General features: G+C 38.6%; 1 protein-coding gene across 2 annotated transcripts; it reads right to left on the minus strand.

Annotated features, from left to right (window-relative positions):
* Positions 1 to 38: 38 nt before the first annotated feature.
* Positions 39 to 20,523, minus strand: tmem184a (transmembrane protein 184a). Of its 2 annotated transcripts, none has more exons than XM_028599280.1 (9): positions 20,285 to 20,523; positions 19,641 to 19,862; positions 14,745 to 14,910; positions 14,011 to 14,101; positions 10,356 to 10,431; positions 7,025 to 7,116; positions 5,609 to 5,778; positions 5,328 to 5,525; positions 39 to 1,641 (listed from the first exon to the last, which is right to left on the minus strand). In XM_028599280.1, the coding sequence occupies exons 2-9, from the start codon at positions 19,860 to 19,862 to the stop codon at positions 1,412 to 1,414; spliced, it is 1,245 nt and encodes a 414-aa protein (XP_028455081.1). In that variant the 5' UTR covers positions 20,285 to 20,523; the 3' UTR covers positions 39 to 1,411. The 2 variants fall into 2 exon arrangements, with proteins under 2 accessions (XP_028455081.1, XP_028455080.1); XM_028599279.1 differs by having other exon boundaries at positions 20,129 to 20,523.
* Between the last annotated feature and the right edge of the window lie 712 nt (positions 20,524 to 21,235).

Raw genomic sequence — 21,235 nt, forward strand, 5'->3', positions numbered from 1 at the left:
ATGAGAAGTGCAGATTCACTCAGTTCAAGTTACACAAGTAAAAACAATTGTTTAATTTTGACCAAGTGCCACACAGGACAAAGACACACAATTCAACCATTTCTTATATTTTCAAATATTACTTTGTACCCAACTGTACATTAATGTCTGCTTTCCCAGAAAGACCGCTATAATTGGCACAAGAGGGTATGGAAATTAAAATGTATGACTTAATATATGCTACAGAATTGGTCTCCAATAACTAACGTACTTAGAAAGCTACTAAGTCTCTCCTATGTCACATAAACACATAACATTTCTAGAGAAAAACAAAGTGGGAGAAGAAACTACAAAGTCTCTTAAAGCACAGATTTGTTTGAGTTTCTCTTTTCCCCCCACACAGAATTTGGTTTGGTCCAACTATGCCTGAACTACACACATCAAATAGATACAAATTTCATAATCCAAAAGAGTTTCTTTACACAAATACATATTAAACACCACAATTTATACCCATCAAATTATGTGCATATTTCATAATCTGTGGTACATGAAATTATAATTTACATAATGATGTGAAAACGTCAAACACTGGCTCTTCCAAAAGCATATATAATAGTGTAGAAACTGCAAAAAGACTAATTGTTAGCATTGGTTGAACAGCTGTCTAGTTGCACTGAATTAAACTCTAGCATGCTGGGAAAAATAACGACAATAATACAACTCCCACTTTGTAGGAGACAGGTTTATCCAATTTGTCCATGCTACGGTATATACAAAGCATTGCGAAGTGCAATAGTCTGCAATGTAAAAGTGCCTGCTCCAAAACGAATGTGTTTCTGAATTTCTTTTTCCATTTGTCAGGAAACCATACAGAGGAATGCTCAGCAAATACTTCAAACAAGCAGATGCGAGAGACGGTCCATTAAGTGTCATTCCCAGCCATCGCTGGCTTCCCCGTTTCCCTCCTGGAGTTCCATAATAATCGTCTCCTCTTTGAAACTGACATGAATCAGAGGGAATGCACTTCAGACGGCCAGAGAGTGAGCACTGATATAACTAACAAAACAGAATCAGGGACACTGCAGCTTGAGTTAAAGAAAATGCATAGCTCCAGATGTCTCCAATACAGTGAAGGTGACTTCCATGTCATTTCCTGTGATTATTACTGCTGAGATGAAGACAGATCAGTTCTCTGGTCATTGAACTATCACTTTTATAAAACTATTAATTCATCCTCCTCTTGGTGCTTAAATTATTCATTAAAAAAAATAGGACAAAAGCAAGCAGTCCATCGTAAATACTGGGATAATGAAAATTAAACAGCTGGATACAATCCAGCTTTGTGCAATATGTGATACAGCTGTTTCCCCAGGGGGTTAGAGATAGGGGTGGCAAGGACACAAACACCTGGATCTTGCTGTAAACATGCCTAGAACTCATCATCAGAGGTAATCAGCATGATTTTGTCAGACTTGCGGGAGCTCTTGTTGCCAGTGGCCACTTTTCCGTTGGTGCTGGGCTGGACCACCTCCTGTGTGGACTGCTGAGTGTACTGCTGGTAGGCTGGGGAGAAGTTGTGGATGGCATCCTGTACCATGTCTCCTGGGTTTATGGTCTCCTTCAGACCGCTGGAGATGCTGTGCATAGGAGGGATGTTTTCTGTAGGAACAACATAGGAACAAGGACATTAAGAAATGAACGATGAAACAATCACTCATGAGACTTCAATGTTACAGATTCAAAAAAATAGTTTGACAGCAACTTCCTGGAATCTCCTCTGGTTGCCTGGCAACTGCTTGCTTACGAAATTTGTACGGGAGGCTACTCAAAGTTTTATGGGGTTGCACGGTAAACATTTGTGCAAAAAAATTATCAATCTCTTTCTTGCTTACTCCCAATGGGAACTAGATAGAGGGCGGTTCTTGTGCATACTATGAAATAGAATCCTGCTCCACTGCACACTTTCATTATGTTTGTACAGTGGACATGCAAAGTTAACTGAGAAGATGAAACCTCATGTTTATGCTTCATTTGGCTGAACGTCAATGCCGTTTGTATTATGCACTCAGCGCTTCATTAGACACTGTTTTCTCACTCTCTAAACAACCTAATTAAGCCTTAAAGTTGATCTCCTACATAGGAGATATTAGCTCATATGTAGGACACACCATCTTGTACGTAGGAGATAACATCTTCTACTTAAGTACATAAAAAAATAAATCACTAAATTCTTTCGTCATGGCTTTTTCCACAGGCTGCAGTCTATAAATGGACCGCATATAATTCAGTCACAAACACCTTCTCCACTGATGGTCTCTTGGCACCCAGCTGTGAGCCAGGTTGAATTTACCTTAGAACTGAAAAGGGAGTTTAAGGCAAAAAAGAGCAGGAGACATTTCAGGTTCACTGACAGTGCTGCCCGGATTGGCTTATGGAGGTGGCAAAGAGAAGGGCAAGGTGGGGTGGGTTGGGGGTTACAGGGCAGTTAGGCACAGTCTGCTGAGTTTCTACTTACTGCTGGCCTGTTCCACAGGGCTGAAGCAGAGGAACGTTAAATCTCTGCAATCACACTTCAACACCTTGGGTGTGCAGCAGCAGTGTTAATGTTTGGGCCAAAAAGTTCAGTTGTAGGAGTGGACCTCTCTTGGACCCTCAACAAATCTACTGATCAAGAAGGCTCACCAGTGTCTCTTCTTTCTGAGGAGACTCAAGAAGGTCCACCCGTCTCCTCAGATCCTGGTGAACTTCTACCGCTGCACCATCGAGAGAATATTCCTCACCAACTGTGTCAGTTTGGTATGGCAACTGCTCTGCCCATGACCGGAAAGTACTGCAGAGGGTGGTGAAAACTGCCCAACACACAACCGGTTCCTCACTCCCCTCCATCGAGGCTATACATAGTCATATTCTACTGCTCTTCATACTATTTATCCTGCACATACTTATTTTTACTACTCTTATGTTACCACACTGCACATAGTTGTACATACTGTACACATCTGTCTATATGGTTCATTCAGAATATCCATATTTATTTTGTTTTTCTTAGTATGGCACTGGTGGACATCTTCCGATTTTGAAGGGAAATAAGCTTGAGGGGTTTTTCATCTGCTGCACTAAGTTTCCTTGGTCGACCACTGCGTCTACGATCCTCAACGTTCCCTGACTTTTTGCAAGTGTACCTATAAGAATTGATGCTTTTTTGAAGGCAAAGGGTAGTAACACCAAATATTGATGTGGTTTAGATGTTTTTTTGGTCGCTCACTTTGCATTTTGTAAATTGATAAAAATTAACCATCTTTTATATTTTTTAAAGCATTCTTAGTTTACACATTTTTTTTTTTTTTTTTTTTTCACACCTGCCTAAGACTTTTGCACAGTACTGTACGTCATATGCGCATATGCAACAAAAGGGGAGGCCGACAACTATCTGCTTATATTTAGCATTAGCATCGCCAGCCAACTCCTTCACCACTAACGGAGCGAGCTGGAAAAAGCAATCTTTTCCCAAACTCCGTGAGGAGGAGGGCCACAACATCATAGCCACCAACACAACTCAGAAAATATTGTTCTTGCTCTGGCTTTAACTTCTGGATATTCAGCAGCGTTGCCACAACGGACCGAATGGCTTCGCTCGCATCTTTCTAGCACATGTCCTCAACGTCATTGTTCTCAGCCACTCCCTCTCTTCACTGATTGGACCGCCAAATATTTGGCCGGAGAAAACCCAAGAATATACCGCAAACCCAAAATTGAGCGGAAGTACGTAGGAGGGCGGAGCCAGGCTAATGCACCACCTGTCTTTACTTGAATATCACATTGCACTTTTCTGCTTTTTTGCACTTCTGGTTGGACGCAAACTGCCTTTCGTTGTCTTTGTACTTGTACTCTGCACAATGACAATAAAGTTGAATCTAATCTAATGACTGAAGCAATACAACAAAACAAATGTAATTATCAGCTGTCAAACACGGAGCAACACCATTATTATTATACTTCAACTGGACAGCAAGATGAATAATGTATTTCCTTTCATATGGGCAGAATAATGGTTAATTTCATTCCATTTCCATCTTATAATAAAAAAAATATATATAATCAAGTCATATCAAGTTGATACAAAAGTGTTTGTTTTCATCATCACTTCTGCATGTTAAGCAGCTCATTGGAAAAGAGGTTTTCCTATAGCAGGAAAGAAAATGGCATTATGATTGATATCGGCATGAAAGGGTTTTCCCATGGCTTCCATTTGTCTTTTACTTGCAAGCAGCACTGACGTCAAAGAGGTGCGCCTCCCTCCCTGCTAGCTACTCTCTTCCTCTACATTGTTTTTCCTTTGAGCCACGAGTAATAATGTGTGCCCTTTGGCCGATGAAAGCATAGACAGTAAAATGTATGGACAAAGCGATGCCGTAGATTTCCACAGAGACCAGTAAAGGCTATTAGAAGCACTTTTCCGGTGATGGCTGAGCGTCACTGCACAGTCTCAAACTGAGCTTGACGACGTAGATGTGACGTGAGTAACCTGCCTGAAAGTTGTAAGTCTTCTGGTAGCTGTGCGTAGGTATACGCAAGGAGATAGCAATAATTAGCCTGTGCCGAGGTTAACTAAAATGCTAGTTAACATTAGTAATTAAACTTAAACAGCTAATGCAAGTCAAAACTGCCTGCGAGTTTCTCCTGTACTATACGTAATTTGTCTACAATGCCACAGAAAGTCGCGTGGTTATGACACAATCATTAGCCTATTTTTACAAAAACGTCTGCTACGGAGAGATAACGTGAGATACAAGGTAATGGAACCTTTTATACATTGTCGTGTTTCTTTAGAAATAAACAATGGACAAAGACTCTTTAAACGCTTCAGATTTATAGTTATTCGCTGTCAAAGTGACGCCAAAATGAATGGCAGTCAATGGAATGCTAACGGCGGGTGATTGCTTGTTAGCATCAAAATGTCTCCGCAGGAGGTACGCTTTGCGGATGCTCCCTTAAGCCCTTGGATTAAAGCCCCTCCTGAAATCTAACCTGACTTAGTGTGTCATTGATCATGACAGCATTACATTTAATTCAAGTACAAATTTGTAAATATGTAGACATTCCAGCTTGTGTATCAGTTAAAATAGAGGGATTAAATGTGAAATCTAACTTTAAGTCAGTCTGACCGGAATGAAAACTGACTTGCTGCAAACGGCATGGAGCAATGCAATTACAGTTACTGCAAAAACTTTCAAGCCTGTGACAGTCCTTATTCTATGGTGGAGAATGGCAATAATCCTCAGAACATGTCAACATATTTTCAAGGGGAAGGCAAGCATTAATGATGTACAGACTACAGCACTCACCTGGCACTTCATTTTTTTTCTCCTGGTAAACTGTGCAGGTGAAGGCATATCGGAGGGCTATAGCAGCAAAGAACATTTCGATGCAGATGATAAAGTTCTGCCAGCCTGCTGCCACGGTTCCGGCGCCAACCTCTTGTCCATCTATGAAGAGCGCATTGGGTAAGACACCGCAGCGCTCTAGGATGGCGAGGACCATTCCTACAAAGCAGCAACATCTTCATCAGCAATTTCTACTTTTATGTACTGGTTTCGATACAGAAAAAGTATAGGGGTTAACGTACCTTGCCAGAAGGATAAGAAGATGACAGATTTGATTGTGAGGAATTTTAGCACGGGTTCATACGGTCTGAGCAGGTCACTTGTTGCAAAGAAGAAGAGGAAGAGAGCATAGAGAGCCAGGCTGACTGAGAAGTTGTAGATGATTGTGATATATAGGTATCCTCCATTTATGCTGCACAGAAACAGTAAGAAAAGCCCCATCATTACAAATTTGGTAAATTTACAACCATGACATTTTTCCATCTGTGCTCATATGACAAGCCTGCATACAGAAACTTTCCTAAATGTTTTGACAGTGACAAATTTATCTAGGTTTTGAATCCATTTATTACTTTGGGCTGAATGAAAAAGACTTGCAGCTTACGTACAGGTTTTAATATCAAGATGCATTTGATAAACAGGCAACCTTATAGACTATAAGACTTTTATTTCATTGTCAGACTGCCTTTCCACCCTCTTTGCATTCTAGAGAGCCTCTCTGAGGCCTCAGCTGTGACTACACTAATTACTTCCATCCAGTATACATTGCATGGTTGGCTGAAATTTCATAAGTAAACAATCTGTATATCTTCATCTTGCTACAGAGCTTAAAGAAAGACATGAAAAAAAAAAATGTATGCCAGCTAATTTAGCAGTTAAAAAATATGGGGAAATAAGCAGGAAGAATTTAAATCATATCTATCTTTTAGCTCAACATTAAGAGGGTAATGATTGAGGCTGATCGAAAACGTCTGTCTCAAGCCCTTGTTGAGCTTTGTCACAGCTGAATCTAAAGAAAGACACTGAGCTGAGAGGCAGAGAAGAGCATCTGAAAATAAGTCTGGCAGAGTTTATGTGCTGTCGATTTTATAGCTTTGGATTACACGCTAAAGACAGTTTTATTGAATGTATTAACCTCTCCATATTCTGTTGAGACCCTTATATTCTCATCTGGTACGATTAAAATACTCGAAAATTAAGTTAGTCTGTCTGCAATTTACCCCCATCTTTGTATCACATCCAAAGAGAAAGTATGAAATGAAACAATTCATCTCCCATTATAACAAAGTGCTTCACTGAGTGAATCATACAATAAGAATTAAGGGTCTTCATTCTAGAACACTTGCGTGTGGAAAACCTAAAAGAAATATATTTTATTTATTCCATATATCAAAAAACCCTTGAATTATTCTTTGCAATACCAACAATACCCAAAAGAATGTGATTATGGCACACTCACCGGAAAGTTTGAACCCAGCACTTCCAGCCAGAAATGAAACCCATTACTTCTAAACATCTTCATCGTGCCAACTGTGGTGATAATTGTCCCCATTGCAAAATATTTCCATGTGCACATAAACAGCAAACAAGCCTCCTGGCAATGACATGGAATGTATAAGATACACAAAGAATGAAATGGAAAGAGAGGTGCTGCTCACTTAAAATCTCCATCATGATATTTGCCAAAGGCCTGCAGGATGATGGTGATGACTGCCATGATGGGTTTGACAACACAGAACTGGAGAGTCGCCTGGAGAACACATTACAATTGACAATAAGACACCCAAACAAGCAAGGACACTACGAAGGAGGAGGATGAAGGACGTCAGAATCAGTTGTACATCTAATTACCTGGGGAAAAAAAAAATCTGAAAATGACATACAAAAAAAACAAAGTGTTCATTAGCGCTTATGGGTTGACTAGTCCTAGAAAAGGTCTGGCACAAAACCCTCATAAAACAGCAAATAGCCCTTTTTAAACTTCAGTTTTTAGTAGATGTGAAACAAACAAAATATAACCTGTTAATTAGGTGCTGGTAGGTGGAGCTAAGCTAGTTGCCCCCCCCCTTTACAGTCTTTGTGCTAAGCTAAGCTAACTGGTGGTAGCCTGACATTTAGCGAACAGACATGAGTGGTATCAATCTTCTCATCCAACTCCCAGCAAGGAAGCAAATAATATATGTTTCCTAAAATGTCAAACTATTGACTTAAAATACCTTAATTAAAAAAAGGTCATAAAATGCACCCCTTGTTAAAATTGTCTTTCCTTCAGTTCTAGAAAGTAAACCATCTGATACTAATGTCTCTATGCTGATGTGGATAGGGACTGGCTGGATGGGGGATGTACACCTGCATGCAATGTAAGACTGGAGGACAGGTGTCCTCGGTGTTGTGTACTGAAGCCTGAACCAACCAATTCGACAGAGGCTGCTCTAAACTCCCATCACCGTGTCGGGACTTGAAAGGCAACAGACCACGAGTGCTCAACTTTAATAGCCAGACGGAGGAATTTTACAACGGCAAGAGTCGGGCTTGACAAAATGACATCAATAATCATTTGGATTACGGATTTGCTTTGAGAGTGACAATCTGGCACTAGAAGAGGGATAGGGAAAGCAAAGCCTGTCAGTACTAAAAGCTTCAAAGTTTAGTTTTTATTGAACTTTCACCATTATCACAGGTTAATAAAGACAAATGTCATTAACAACACTGAATCCACGATCAACCACGGTTCCTGCTTCAAATTAAGTTATTAACTCCATCCATGCATACCGACTCTTTACACACCTAGTATTATAAATTGGTGCATCAAAGAGTTATGTGAATTTAAGAGAACGTGCACCTGTTTTATTCAGCACATTGGACTTTTCCCATTTTTGTTAGCAACCTGCCATCCTTTTCCATTACAATACTAAATAACGTCTCATAGAGAACTCACAGCTTGAACTGACCTGAGGCATTTTCTTTGTTATAATTTGTACCGCTTCAGAGTTCACCACAATAGTTCACTTGTGGCAACTATCGACAGAACTGCTTTTAAAATTTCTCCTGAGTCCTACTAAACTCTCTACTCTCTCTACTTTGTGTATTACAATACAGACAGGCAAAGGTAACCTTCTTAATTGAACAGCTTAATTAAGATATCTTTGTATCGGACAACAAGACCGTTGTTTGTATGGTCATGTTGCCTTACACTCTTCTCCCAGCCTCTGTGCTGCCGTCTATGCTTGAATCTTTAATTTCTGCAAGGAAACTCTCAAAGGCTTTAATAAAACCTCTGCATTATTTTCGATTTTTATATCAACTGCTTATGTATTCTTGCCGCTGTTCTTACCTTTAGGGAAAAACAAATTAAAGAAAACAACACCTGTACTAAATAATGAATGTAGAAAAGCCAGGATGTATTAAGGGTCTTGTGCTGGTGTAAAGCCAGGTGTAGCACGAACGCAGCCGCAATGCACAGTCATCAGATGGCATTCTATTTTCCCACATGGCCCTAAACAGCTCCTGGGGTCCACAGGATTCCACCTTTACCTAGTTTCAGGGAAATAAGACCCTAAAATTTTCCTACAATATAATAAAGGACTTAAACTCAAATGTCAGAACTGTTTGGGATGCAAGAGCAGCTTATCCTCTAACCTTATCTCTAAGAACCACAATTACTCTAGGCTGCTTTTCCATATCAGTGATTCAATTATTAACTCCTCTTCTTATCACACACTGAAGCTTCCCCAAAATGTGCAAAGAATTTTTAGCCCTGCCCCCAAAAACATGGATTAAGGCCTTTCACATCCACATCGCTCTGCCAGGGTACTATCCGTTAGATTTTGTATTTGACTTTGATGAGCTGTTGCAGATAATTCACCTTAAAGTTTTCTCTCAAAGACGAACATGCTGGTGTTTTCTCCAAGTGACAACCCTATGTGATCAATATAATTGAGGGCTTTAGTAATCTAGTTAGAATAAATTAATATGTCCGACAGCAAGTTATCATTAATTTGGATCCAGTTAGTCACTCGCTTCTTGGGAGTTGACCTGCAAAACAGCATTTGATCATTTCTGAAGCGTTCAATATATTGATTTCTAAAATTGTCTGTTCAATAAATGTTAATGATGCTGACCCATTTTAAAAGCAGAATACGTTAGTGATAAGTCCTTGCTCTAGGCCGACACTTTCTCTGCACTGACACTCAGCAAAACTTGTGTTTCAACACATAACAATAATAATAATAATAATAATAATAATAATAATAATAATAATAATAGCTGAGTTTACAAAGTGATTTGACAGACAAAGCAAGGCAAAAGAAGGATATCTAGAGGTCAATAAAACAGAGTTAAACAGTAAGGCCAAACAATAACAAGACACAATTTGGGTAAATAAAAAACTAGACAAAGAACACAAAACATTGTTTAACACTCTTTTGAAAATTGACTTCGCTGATCTTAATTGTCCTCTCACAAAAAAAATATCCTTTATATGAAAGATTCTTTTGAGATATGCCAACAGAGAAAACGTACACAGTCTTCTTTTTAAAAACACCTCACATAGGATTCCAGTAAAGGCACATTGAGTGTTTATCACTTGCCGCTTGTTTAAAAAAGTTAATTTCCTCATGTATTTTGTTTTGAAGACACTCAGCCTTAGGCTGGGAGCTTGTGCAGCATCCCAAGACACTCAGAGGGAGCGCTGGTCTGACAGCTCATATCATCACTCTGTGGTTATTATCAAGCAGTTTTCACCTGGCCTCAATTGCTTTCGTTTCCCCTGTTTTTTTTTTTTTTTTTTCAGTGGATGCTATTCTCTGAAAAGCACACAGCCAATTATAACAACTGTCATTTTTAAGCAGTCTGGAGATCTCGGTAGAATGGTAATTTACAGAGCAGTATCTTTTGTTGATGCATTCTTATTTTCAATGTTTGCAAATGTATTTCAGTGGTCAAAAGGAGCATCTCAAGAGCGGAGCTAAGGGAACGATTGAAGCTCACCTGTTTGCAGAACCTTAAAAAGCCAATAGAGTAGCTCATTCCACCAAGGCAGCAGGTACCATACAGACAACTTGACCTGTGTAGACAACCATCATATATTTAGCATCACATAACAGAAGCAAGTTAAAGTATGTATTGAGTGACATGTATGATAGAAACACATGCACAATGTAATACAGCCATATAATACACTAGCTTGCTTAGTGTTTATTGACATTAGAGCTAATAATGACATTTTTGGTTAATTGATTAGTCAATTGACAGAACAATTTTCATTATCCATTAAAATAGAGTAATTCTTTAAAACAAAAATGCCAGACATTTGCTTCTTCCAGCTTCTCCAGCTGGAAAGAATATTTGCAGTTTTGTTCTCGGTTTTACTGTATGTAACCGTAAAATGAATATCTTTGGGTTTTGGACTGTTTGTTGGACAAAACAATTACATCATGTGATATTGGGTTTTGGGACACTGTGATGGCCATTTTATAAACAAAACAACTAATCGATCAATCAAGAAAATAGAAAGATCAGTTGATAATAAAAATAAATGTGTTTGCAGCCCTAGTTGACATTGCTGCTTTAGTTGGTTGTATGTTAACTCATTTCTATGGTACATTTTCTGTGGTGCTGTATTTGCATGCAATATAATGAAAGATGTTGCTAATATTGTTACCGTATTATTTACTTATATGTCGGAGTAAAAATATGGAGAAAAAAAAAAAAAAAAATTGTATAGGGTTAGAAAGTCAAAATTGGCACTGACAATTAAGAAAATGTTTTACTAATTGAGACTATATTGTTCATGCAAATCTGCCTACATGACAAAATCCCAATCGGGAGTTATTTCGAGCAATACAAAAACTAATCATGTGAACTAAAAACAAGCTGCTTACACATATTGCGTGCAGTTATTAGGGGTGTGACAAGACACTCTGCTCACAAGACAAGACGATACACGTGATTGGGTTTACAAGAACGAGATTTTAACACTATTTTAAGGAAAACTTCAATTGAAAAGTCACAAAATGAAAAATGAGCACTGTGAAAAGGCTTTTCCACAAACTCAAATGACTGAATTCGCTCCTTTACAACTAACCTATTCAGACCTAATAACTGCGGCATTTTGATCGGGAATCCAAAATGCTGCCACACAAACAAGAAGTTAAAAGTGGAGGGTAGGGTTGGGTACCGTTCACATTTTTATCGGTACAAATACCTGAAAAATCAGTGCCGGTCCCAAACGGTACCTTTTTCCAGTACTTTCCGTCAGTAGCAAGAGAAAATGTATTTCAGTTGTAAAAATAATTCCAAACCTATAGTGCTCAGCATAAGTGAATACACCCATGCTAAAGTTGACTAAAAAGAGGAATATTTTGGAATTAATGCCTTAATTAAAAAAAAAAAAAAAAAAAAAAAAAAAAAAAAAAAAATCCAAACTTTAAGGACACCAATTTTCTTTGTGAATGATTGTAAATAAATAAATGTTGTTCCTTAAAAATACGGGGCGCATAAGTGAGTACACCCTCCATGTTAAATTCCCATAGAGGCAGGCAGATTTTCTATTTGTAAAGGCCAGTTATTTCATGGATCCAGGATACTATGCATCCTGATGCAGTTCCCTTGGCCTTTGGGATTAAAATAGCCCCACATCATCACATACCCTTCACTATACCTAGAGATTGGCATGGGATACTTTCCATAAGGTCATCTCTCAATGCAAATCAAACCAGCTATTAGGCTAACTGAAATGAAACCATGCCAATCTCTTTGTAGCAGCTGTATTATAAGACAGTGCCATAGAGAAATTGAACACGTAAAACATTTAGTCTGTGCTGAGATATTTGGGCGCCAGCAATATCTTTGTTTACCTTAAAGGTTCAGCTAAATTTAACGCCTCCAGCAGGAGTTTAAATACACCTTCAGGAAGACCGGAAGTTGGGAGAGTTTGGACGGCACGACCCAATAACACATCGTGGTTAAACTGTACTGCCTGCTTAATTCTCTCCTCAATTGGGAATTCATTAAATGCTCCTGTGTAAGTCATTAAAAGTCTCCCGAACGCTCTTCACGTATGTGAAATGAGAACACTCTCCCCTCCCAAACCCGTATTTGAATCTTATTCTATTTTAGCCGGTTTTATTTTCATGACCGTTTTTAATTGCTCTTTAATGTTTTAAGTGAAGAAAACTACTTTAAATTGCCTGGTTGCTGAAATGTGCAATAGAAATAAAGCCTGTCAGCCTGTCCGTCTGTCACCAGGGCATGGAGAACACTATTGTGCCTGTCTGTCTCGGCATGTTAACTGCAGTGTGATTTTGCCATTATATTATATTATATTGCAGCAAACGCTGTCTGGGTTAAGTTTTGAAAACTGTAACCACACTTGCAACCGCTTTACCAGCATTGCCGTGACTCAGTCCCTTAAACAAGCTGCCGAGGCGCCCTAGTCTCGCTCCATCTGCACTGCAGCTCTGTGCGCGTGTCAGAGCTGAGCTTTAGGGGGTGGGGAGGCAAATGGAATAAATAAACTGGTGAGAACAACGGACTCTATACAACAACAGCTCACAATCAAGATGCTCTGTAGCTGCATCAGACTAAGGTGCTGCTGTTCAGGGCGCTTTGGTGCTTTTTATGCTCCCAACCATCAGACTTTACAAAGATTAGCAATATTTAATTACTGGCCCATGTCTACACATCTAGTTATTTTAATTTGCCTGTCTTTTTCTTATTTGTGGACAGGGTACTGATGCCCAAAACACTCAAACGCATCGTCATTACTTGCAAATGAGCATGGATATTCAGTCAAATTGAATTTGAGAAACAAATCGGGATTTTCCTGCAGAGTGAAAGTAGTCCAAGTATTTGTTGCTCTCTGTGTTGATTCCCACAGAACCTGTGTGCATCTGAGTTGTTTTATTTAAGCAGTTTGCACTTTATTAATGGGAACATGACATATTACACTGAATATGTATGTACAATATTAATTAGAATAGGCTTGATGTGCCACGAAAATGCTGTGATCACTTTCTAACATGCTAACACAACTAGATTGTTAGTATGGTAATGGCCTATATACAAACTATGCGATCTAGTAATTATTCTGCCATGCTGCTGATTAAAATCATACTCAACTTGAACTTTAACCCATAACAATATTAACATTCACAATATTGGATGTCTATGGAAATCCTAAAAAAAAACATGTAACAGCAAGCAGTGCAGTTATATTTTCTAAAACAAGATGTAGAATGTATGCCTCAACTCCAGTGGCTGGTGTTGAGCTACGCCATCATTTATCAGGGATCCACTGTCTTAAGAACCTGCCAAAGAGCTGCTGCCCTGTGGCTGAGTCAGCCATAAAACAGAGCCCGTCTTAGGCTGGTCAAAAGTGTCATAGATTAACAGCAATTTATTACGTGCTCTTTCACGGTGTTATCAAACTAAATGCTAATTCAAGGGCAGCAAGATGTACCTTGCACCATTTGGGATTGTAAACATGAAGACAAAACAATATCATAGTTGACCCCAGTCGAGTTTAAGAGAAGTGAATTCTATCAACTTAAATCATTTTAAAAATATTTTACAAATCTTCAAACCAGTACCAAACCAAAATGTATGCCACAACTGAATGGAGAATTGGAATGAGAGCACTCACTGGATGGGCTTCCCTCGGATCTCTGACATGATTGCACTCTCTCCTCCCAGATACTCAAAGGCCAGGCTCAGGAAATTGTAAATGACAAATGCTGTAACAGAAGAGAGAGAGTTACATCTTTAAACCCTGAACCATGCATGGCATGATTTTAACTGTGGAGTAATTTCTCATCAGCTTCAAGTATAACTTCATTTAAAAAGGTCAAATCATTTAAGGGGAGAAAACGTCCACATGATAAAAAAAAATAATTAGTCCTACATTTTGGAACAATAACTGTTTCAGTCTTTCCATTAAGAAGCTTCCAATGGTTCAGTGTCTTGGAAATCCCTTCTTAATCCTTTCTTGCTATTTAAGGAGGGATTAAATGAAGCTAATGCAGATGGTGTCGTCAAGAGAAGGTTCATTATGTTTTAGCCGTAGCCACTGGTGGTATTCCTCCCTGCTTTCTGATGCCCTGCACTATCAATTACTACTTAATAAAGTTGTTGTTTTTTTTCCTTTTGCTAACACTGAAACCAGTGCACAAAGAAAGATGCTCCTGAAATTACTCCACCTAGAAAACACCTCAAATAATGAGGTCTATCTACATGAGAACAATGACTGGTGTGTAAAACTAGTTTGGGGAGTTCCCTCGTCTTTCGTTTTTTGGCAGCCATGTAAAATATCAGGGTAGGGAACAACGCTGACTGTCCATAAAGGACGTTATCATGCAGATAAATTAAACTTTCACAAACCTTCGTAGCAGTCTCGAACAGAATCAAAGTAGACATAGTACTGGTCGTTGCTAATAAAGAGCAGGCTGAGCCAAGAATCAAAGGCATAAACTGGCACGATAAACAGGATGCGGATGATGTAGCGCTGCTCATTGGGGACAGTGTAGGATCGAAGGTGTGTATAGATCTACAATGAAAATACATAAAACAAAGCATATGAAAAACATTAGTAAACATTGGTGAGCATTTTTACAGACTCAATAGAATAGAGTGGTCAAATAACTAGGAAACTGAAGTTCTGAGTGGCATTTCAGAAAGCAGGTTTAGTGAAAACTCTGAGTTTGTTAACCCTGAGATGAGGGAAACTCTGGGTCAGAGTCAGTTACTATGGTAACTGAGCCTGTGAACCTAACCTGGTCGGGAGCAGGTTTTCTTCGAGAAACCTCGAGTTTCTCTCAGTCTCCTCCCTCTGACACAGCGCTCTTTCATTTCCTCATTCATTCAGTCTGTATCAGGCGCATTTTAGCGCAGTTTGTTATCGGCATGAATAACAAAAAAGAAAAAAAAAGTTTTTTTTAACCATGTTAGGCAGACTATAAAACGTTTTATTCCTCAAAATATGGCATTTCCTTTTGTCAATAATCCCGTTTATGAAGAAGCTGCTTTACTTCGCAGGGTGTTATATGTCGGGAGATGATATTGAAACCCCAACATTTAAATGTTTAGATAACTTCCTATTTGAGCAGTATCGTTTTTCTTCCCAGTCGAGGCTACATAACCTTATCATCCTCATCACTAATATCATCCATCTAGGCTCTTACATCCCAGCAGATTATTGTGTCGCATTACGTTTTTTTGCAAACAGCATTTGCCTTTAGCCTACAACATTGGTGATGCGGAGTATAAAGCCACTGTAGCAAAGCGCCGTCAGAAGAGTGTGACTCGATCGCAAACGTGTTTTAAAAAAGGAGTTCCACAGTATTGCAGGTGAATGATGTAAACCCCATGAAATAAGATTATAAATTACAATTCTGTTAATGATGGGGCTGCAGCCTCAGAATGGCAGAAGGAGTAGTACTTTTTTATCCGCAGCGTTGCACCTAAATGAAATAGATTATAGGTTCAATACCATTTCACCAATAATATTAGGCTATACTTATGATTAAATATGATATACAATATATTGGAATATACACATTTACTCTAGCAGCAATTTTCTCCCACGCAAATTCTCTTTTGCAGCAGCTGCGGTTTTTTTTTTTTAAACTCGCTGTTTGTGCGCTTGAGTATTTCTGCCGACCCGTTTGTTTGTGGTTGTTACCATGGTGAATCGTAGAATCATGGCTCCATTCATGCTGCCTTTGTTGTGGTGGTGCACGTGCATGAACCTACTCTGAGTTGATTGAACCAACTCATATAAACTGTTCTGAAACCGAAAACTCAGAGTTTCCCATCTCAGGGTAAATCATATAAAATACACTCAGAGTTTGTTAAACCTTCTATCTGACATACCACCCTGCTCATGGACGTATGAAGTAGCCTACAATGTTTTCCTGTAGCACTAACTGAAGCACGTGAGGAGGTTTGTGGTGCGAGTAGCTCAATATGCGCTTTACCTAGATATTAATTATAGCCTTTTGATCTTGCGCTGACTGCTCTGTCCATGTAAAGATGTGTCACTATGAAACACTACAGCAGGATTGACTAGAATAAAGACAGATCACCCAACTCCCATTTTTAAAATCACCTACCAAAACATTACAGGTTTAAACTTATTGGCCACACCTTATATTGTGCAGCTTTAACGTTAGATACAGAAGCGGACAATATGATCACTAAACAAACTTTTTTTTTTTTACTGAGCTGATAAAAAAGGTCTTAGGCTTTACTTTTTAAAAACACACAACTGCAAAATGCCCCCATAAAAAAGGTAATATGGTGCAGCTGCCAACATTTATTGGAATACACACAACATATGGCCGATGATCTGATTATCATTCTTTACGGTGACATTTAGTTTTATATACAAGGCTTAGTTTTTAGACATGGCAGAACTAACACCTGATAGAACCATTTATTTATTTATTTTTTTAAACACGTGAGCCTCATCCAAATGATGAATTACATTTTAAAAACCTGAAAGGTGAGGTAAGTGTTAGCTTATCCGTTCTGATCTCAAGTAAATACAGCACTTTATGATCTGTACGTCAGTAAAGGAAGACATGTTTCAACAGTGTAATTAAGGCACAGTTAAACTGCCCTTCTCAGGTAATACTGGCAGATGACCGCAGATTGGCTAATCTCAACAATGTTAACAAATCAAAAACAAACCTGTTTAGGATCTCCACATAGGATCTCCTAAAAAAATAGCATATTTATTAGGAAAATCTGTCAAATTGTTTTTCCAGTATTATTGGGCCTCAGCCGATGACTGCAGTCATGCAGAAAGAGCTCCAAAAAACAAAACAAAAAAAACAATAGCGTTTATTACAGTCTTAAGCAGGGCTCTCCCTTAACTAAAAAAAAGAGAGATGGAGCAGGGACCCCCTATTACATATATTGTATAAAATGAAGTTTCATAATAAACTGGGCCTACAATAATGTGTAGGGCAGCCTAAAGCCTGTATACCTTTTTGCATAGGATACTAAGCTATTAAAATGGCCTACTAATTGTTGGCATGATTTTATAAATCATGTTTAAATGTTAAAACCATACATGTGGCAAAGTGAACCCTTAGGATGAACTGTATGTGGATGGCCTGAGTGACTACCTTATGGGACAGTTAACAGTGGAGAGTTTGTATATGTTGGATTCATCTTTTAAAAAAATTTATAATTTTGAGGCCCCCCTGCACTGACTGAGGACCCCCTAGGGGTCCAGACCTCCTTTTGAAGATCCCTGGTCTAAAGCATATAAGGTAATATTATTGTGATGCCACAAACGTGGCAATCATTTTCAAGTGATGGCTTAAAAAAACGTATTACATACTGATTATCAAAATAGTGGCCGATTACTTGTCTGTCCATCCACTAATCAATTCATCGTGGCAGCTCTAGAGTAGTTTCACTCATTCTTGGGCTCACTTGCTGAATAATATTTTGACATTATTTTGTACGATTTTAAAAATGTACCATCAGTGGGTCTGAATCTTTTTAATTCTAAAAACCTCCATATGTAGGAGCAAGCTAAACAACAACATCCAGTGTCTCACTCTGCTTGACAATTCAGCTTGATTAAATGCCCATTAGAGGCTGCACATTAAAGCCTGATTACTGTGAGGGTGGGGGTGTGATGCATTTGGCCATCTCAAAGCCGACTGTGGACGGATGTCCTCCATTTGCTTGAAAAGCCAGAATAGACTACGTCCTACTTGACTCCATAACGCTAATGCATAGGTGTATGCTGAATAATGGCTTCAAGCCCAAGTAGCCCAAGCAGAGGAATCACATTTTTTAAAACATATATAACCTAGAAGTGACTGTACATATTGTCATCAGATAAGAGGGACATGTGCAAAGTATGACGCAGCTACAGCACATCATAAGCGTAGTCTGCTGCTCCTAATCCCAAATGCTTCACGTTGCAAAGGGACCAAAAAGCCAACCAAGAAAAGTGAGCCACGCTCTGCTGATTACCAGCCCGAAAAGCATTGCAGACTTTACAGCATGGAGGATCTAAGGTCATTGGTGTTCTGTGTTTAGTATTCAGAATGTGAGTTTAGGAGTCTATAGCAATCCTTGAGAGCCAAGTCAGATGAAACACCACCAGCATTGCAACAATAGTCCTGCAGACCATTTCATTCTCCCTGTGTGACACAAGGGATGCCTGTTGCAAACCTGCTCCAATCTCCCTGCGGTACACTTGCTAGTATTCATTTGTTCAATTAAAATGTCTTCTCGCAAGTGTTTGGTAAAGCAAGTACTATTAAAATTAAAAAGATAGAAACCAATTTGCTGGATATTGACTCACAAATCCCTAAACAATACTCACAGGATGCTTTTTTTGTTATTTGAGGTGGTAACAAAGCTTAGAAAAAAAAGGTATCCAAAACAATAACAACTCTTTAATTAATTAAACTAAAAAACAGATACTATGACTATATGCGTGTTAACGTTTATATGATCCAGGAGTATGCTTCTGGCCTGAGGATGTCGGATGGATGCATATTCAATACAAGGGTTATACAACTGACTAAAACTAGGAACTATTACAGCTGCGCAACATTAAACCCACAGCGAACAAGAAAACAACACCCTCATCCTTAATAACGCTGTAAATGTTATCTCAATATCAATTGATTTCCCTGCTGATAATACACTGCACCCCACCGCATTCTCTCCAAATGATGAAATCATAATGATAAGCTATCATGTGTGCACAGTGGTTAACTCACATACACACAAGAGGAAACACTCATTTACAGCGGTATTGAAAAGGTTTCTGGATAAAAGGTGGCCTGTATTACACACACACACACACACACACACACACACACACACACACACACACACACACACACACACACACACACACACCATTTTAATCTGATAGTCTAGTAAGTAAAACATCTCCACAATTCAGATAGACAGTGTGATCACAAAGTAGAAAGAACAATATCTACCTGAAACAAGGTTTGTGTAAAGTACAATTATGAAAATAAATTAATAAGCACCTGGTGTAAGGTTAGACACGGACTATACAACACTATGCTGTAAGCTAATAATCCTTAGATATAAGACTTTGTTTCTGTCCTCTGGCAAGGGAGGTGCAATGAGTCACTCTGCAACCATCCCTGATTACACATTTACACCACTGAGGCTGTATTCACTAGTGTTATGGTGTGCAGTGATTTTCTTCAAGCATGGGTATTTAGAAATATTCCTGTCTAGGACTTTTTCTAAATGACACAGACTCACCTGGTGGCATGTTAGGAGCAAGGCGGACCAGACGAATATCCCTGAGAGACCCTGAGCAGCCAATGTGTTTAAGAACATCTGGTCTTCTATGATTGACCCGTTGCTTGTTCGAATAATAGTCATATTGGAGAGGTCTGACTTGTCTGGGAGAATTGGTGTAGCCAGGTGAACAATAGAATTATTTTCGGTTGATGAATCCATGCCTTCAAAAGAAGTGTTCATCTGAAACAGATGGAAAAAAAAAAAAAAAAAAAACAAGGCTTTCAGGTACAACATAAGAACATCCCCCCTGTGGGTTTGACAGAATATTTGCCCAATTATTTCATGCCGCCTGCTGTGAACGCAACATCTCTTGTATTGTTATTATACTAAGTTAAAACAATAAATTCATTAGAAAATATACTACTGTTGAGGAAAGAGAAAGACTGACCTATTTAAATGATCACTATCTTAAAATACACCGTCTTCACAGTCAACAAACAGCTCACCTTGTCCCGAGGACGGTGGGAGCAGCTTTATCCCGTTTAGATTGTACTGTCCACAATGCCAACGACCTAATTTACTGCCATTTGCTAAAGGCCCGTCGACTCAATCACCGACGGGTTCAACAGACTGGACTTCCTTGTTTGAAACAGGTGTCTTACCGAGGTCGAAGTCCACACAGTCAGCGAGTAGCCTAAAAACTCAAACAAAACTTATAACAAAAAAACGTAGTGTGGTAGCCTGAAGCGTTTACTCTGTGAAACACGTGGAAAAAGTCAGATTTTCAGTGTAAACGACGGGAATCTGAATTTATCCTTGAGCGGAGAGTCGGAGGAGCAGCAGAGATAAACAGGTTGGACACGCACGGGCACAGGTGAACGGGTCACGTGTCCACAACTCGTCATCACGTTGCCTACAGTATGTCTGGAATTATTACGTTTTTATTTTTTGGACTCGAATAAAACTACATATGGTGTATAACCATGTGTAAAACTAATCATAAGTGTAAAAATGAATATAACATTGAATTCGTTGTACTACTTCACTACAACTAACTTATTTGTCATATGTGGTAAATTCTATATACAATAACTAAAGTTTAAATTTAAACATAATGAAGACTCTCAAACGTAACACTAAAAAAAGTAATAAAACTGTCAAACTGTACAGTACACTCTTATATTATTTAAGTTTATTTATCCCAATTATATTTATTTGTATTTACTTTTTTTCTGTATGATTATGTTGAGCAAGACTGCATTGTTTGTAAATGTAAACGCTTTTTCAATAGATTGAAAAAAAAAGGTTTTAGCCTAAGACTTATATTAAAATATTGCATATCTACTATTTGTATTGCCATTTATTTGCATAAATGGGCTACTGCAATCCAATACAATCAACCACAAACTCAGAAATAATAGAAAATCAAGCATAACGTTGAATAAAATCCTCAACACAGAATAAATAGTATATGTAGGTTATACTATATCCATGCTTTAAAAGCTGGATGTTACAAGAACAAGTAATACATAAAATCAACTTTACAAAGTTAGGGCCCATATCATAACCAATAACACAAATAATTCCAAATGACCACATATTATAAATCCATT

This window comes from Perca flavescens, chromosome 15 (assembly GCF_004354835.1).
Source record: "Perca flavescens isolate YP-PL-M2 chromosome 15, PFLA_1.0, whole genome shotgun sequence".
NCBI classification, from domain to species: Eukaryota; Metazoa; Chordata; class Actinopteri; order Perciformes; family Percidae; genus Perca; species Perca flavescens.

Excerpts from the sequence above, each read along its gene's own strand:
- tmem184a (XM_028599280.1), bottom strand. The coding sequence starts at position 19,862 with ATGAACACTTCTTTTGAAGGCATGGATTCATCAACCGAAAATAATTCT. Across the intron at positions 14,911-19,640 it reads TGCTCCTAACATGCCACCAG|ATCTATACACACCTTCGATC; the intron begins GTGAGTCTGTGT and ends TTTTCATTGTAG. Across the intron at positions 5,779-7,024 it reads TATCATGATGGAGATTTTAA|CATAAATGGAGGATACCTAT; the intron begins GTGAGCAGCACC and ends GTTTCTGTGCAG.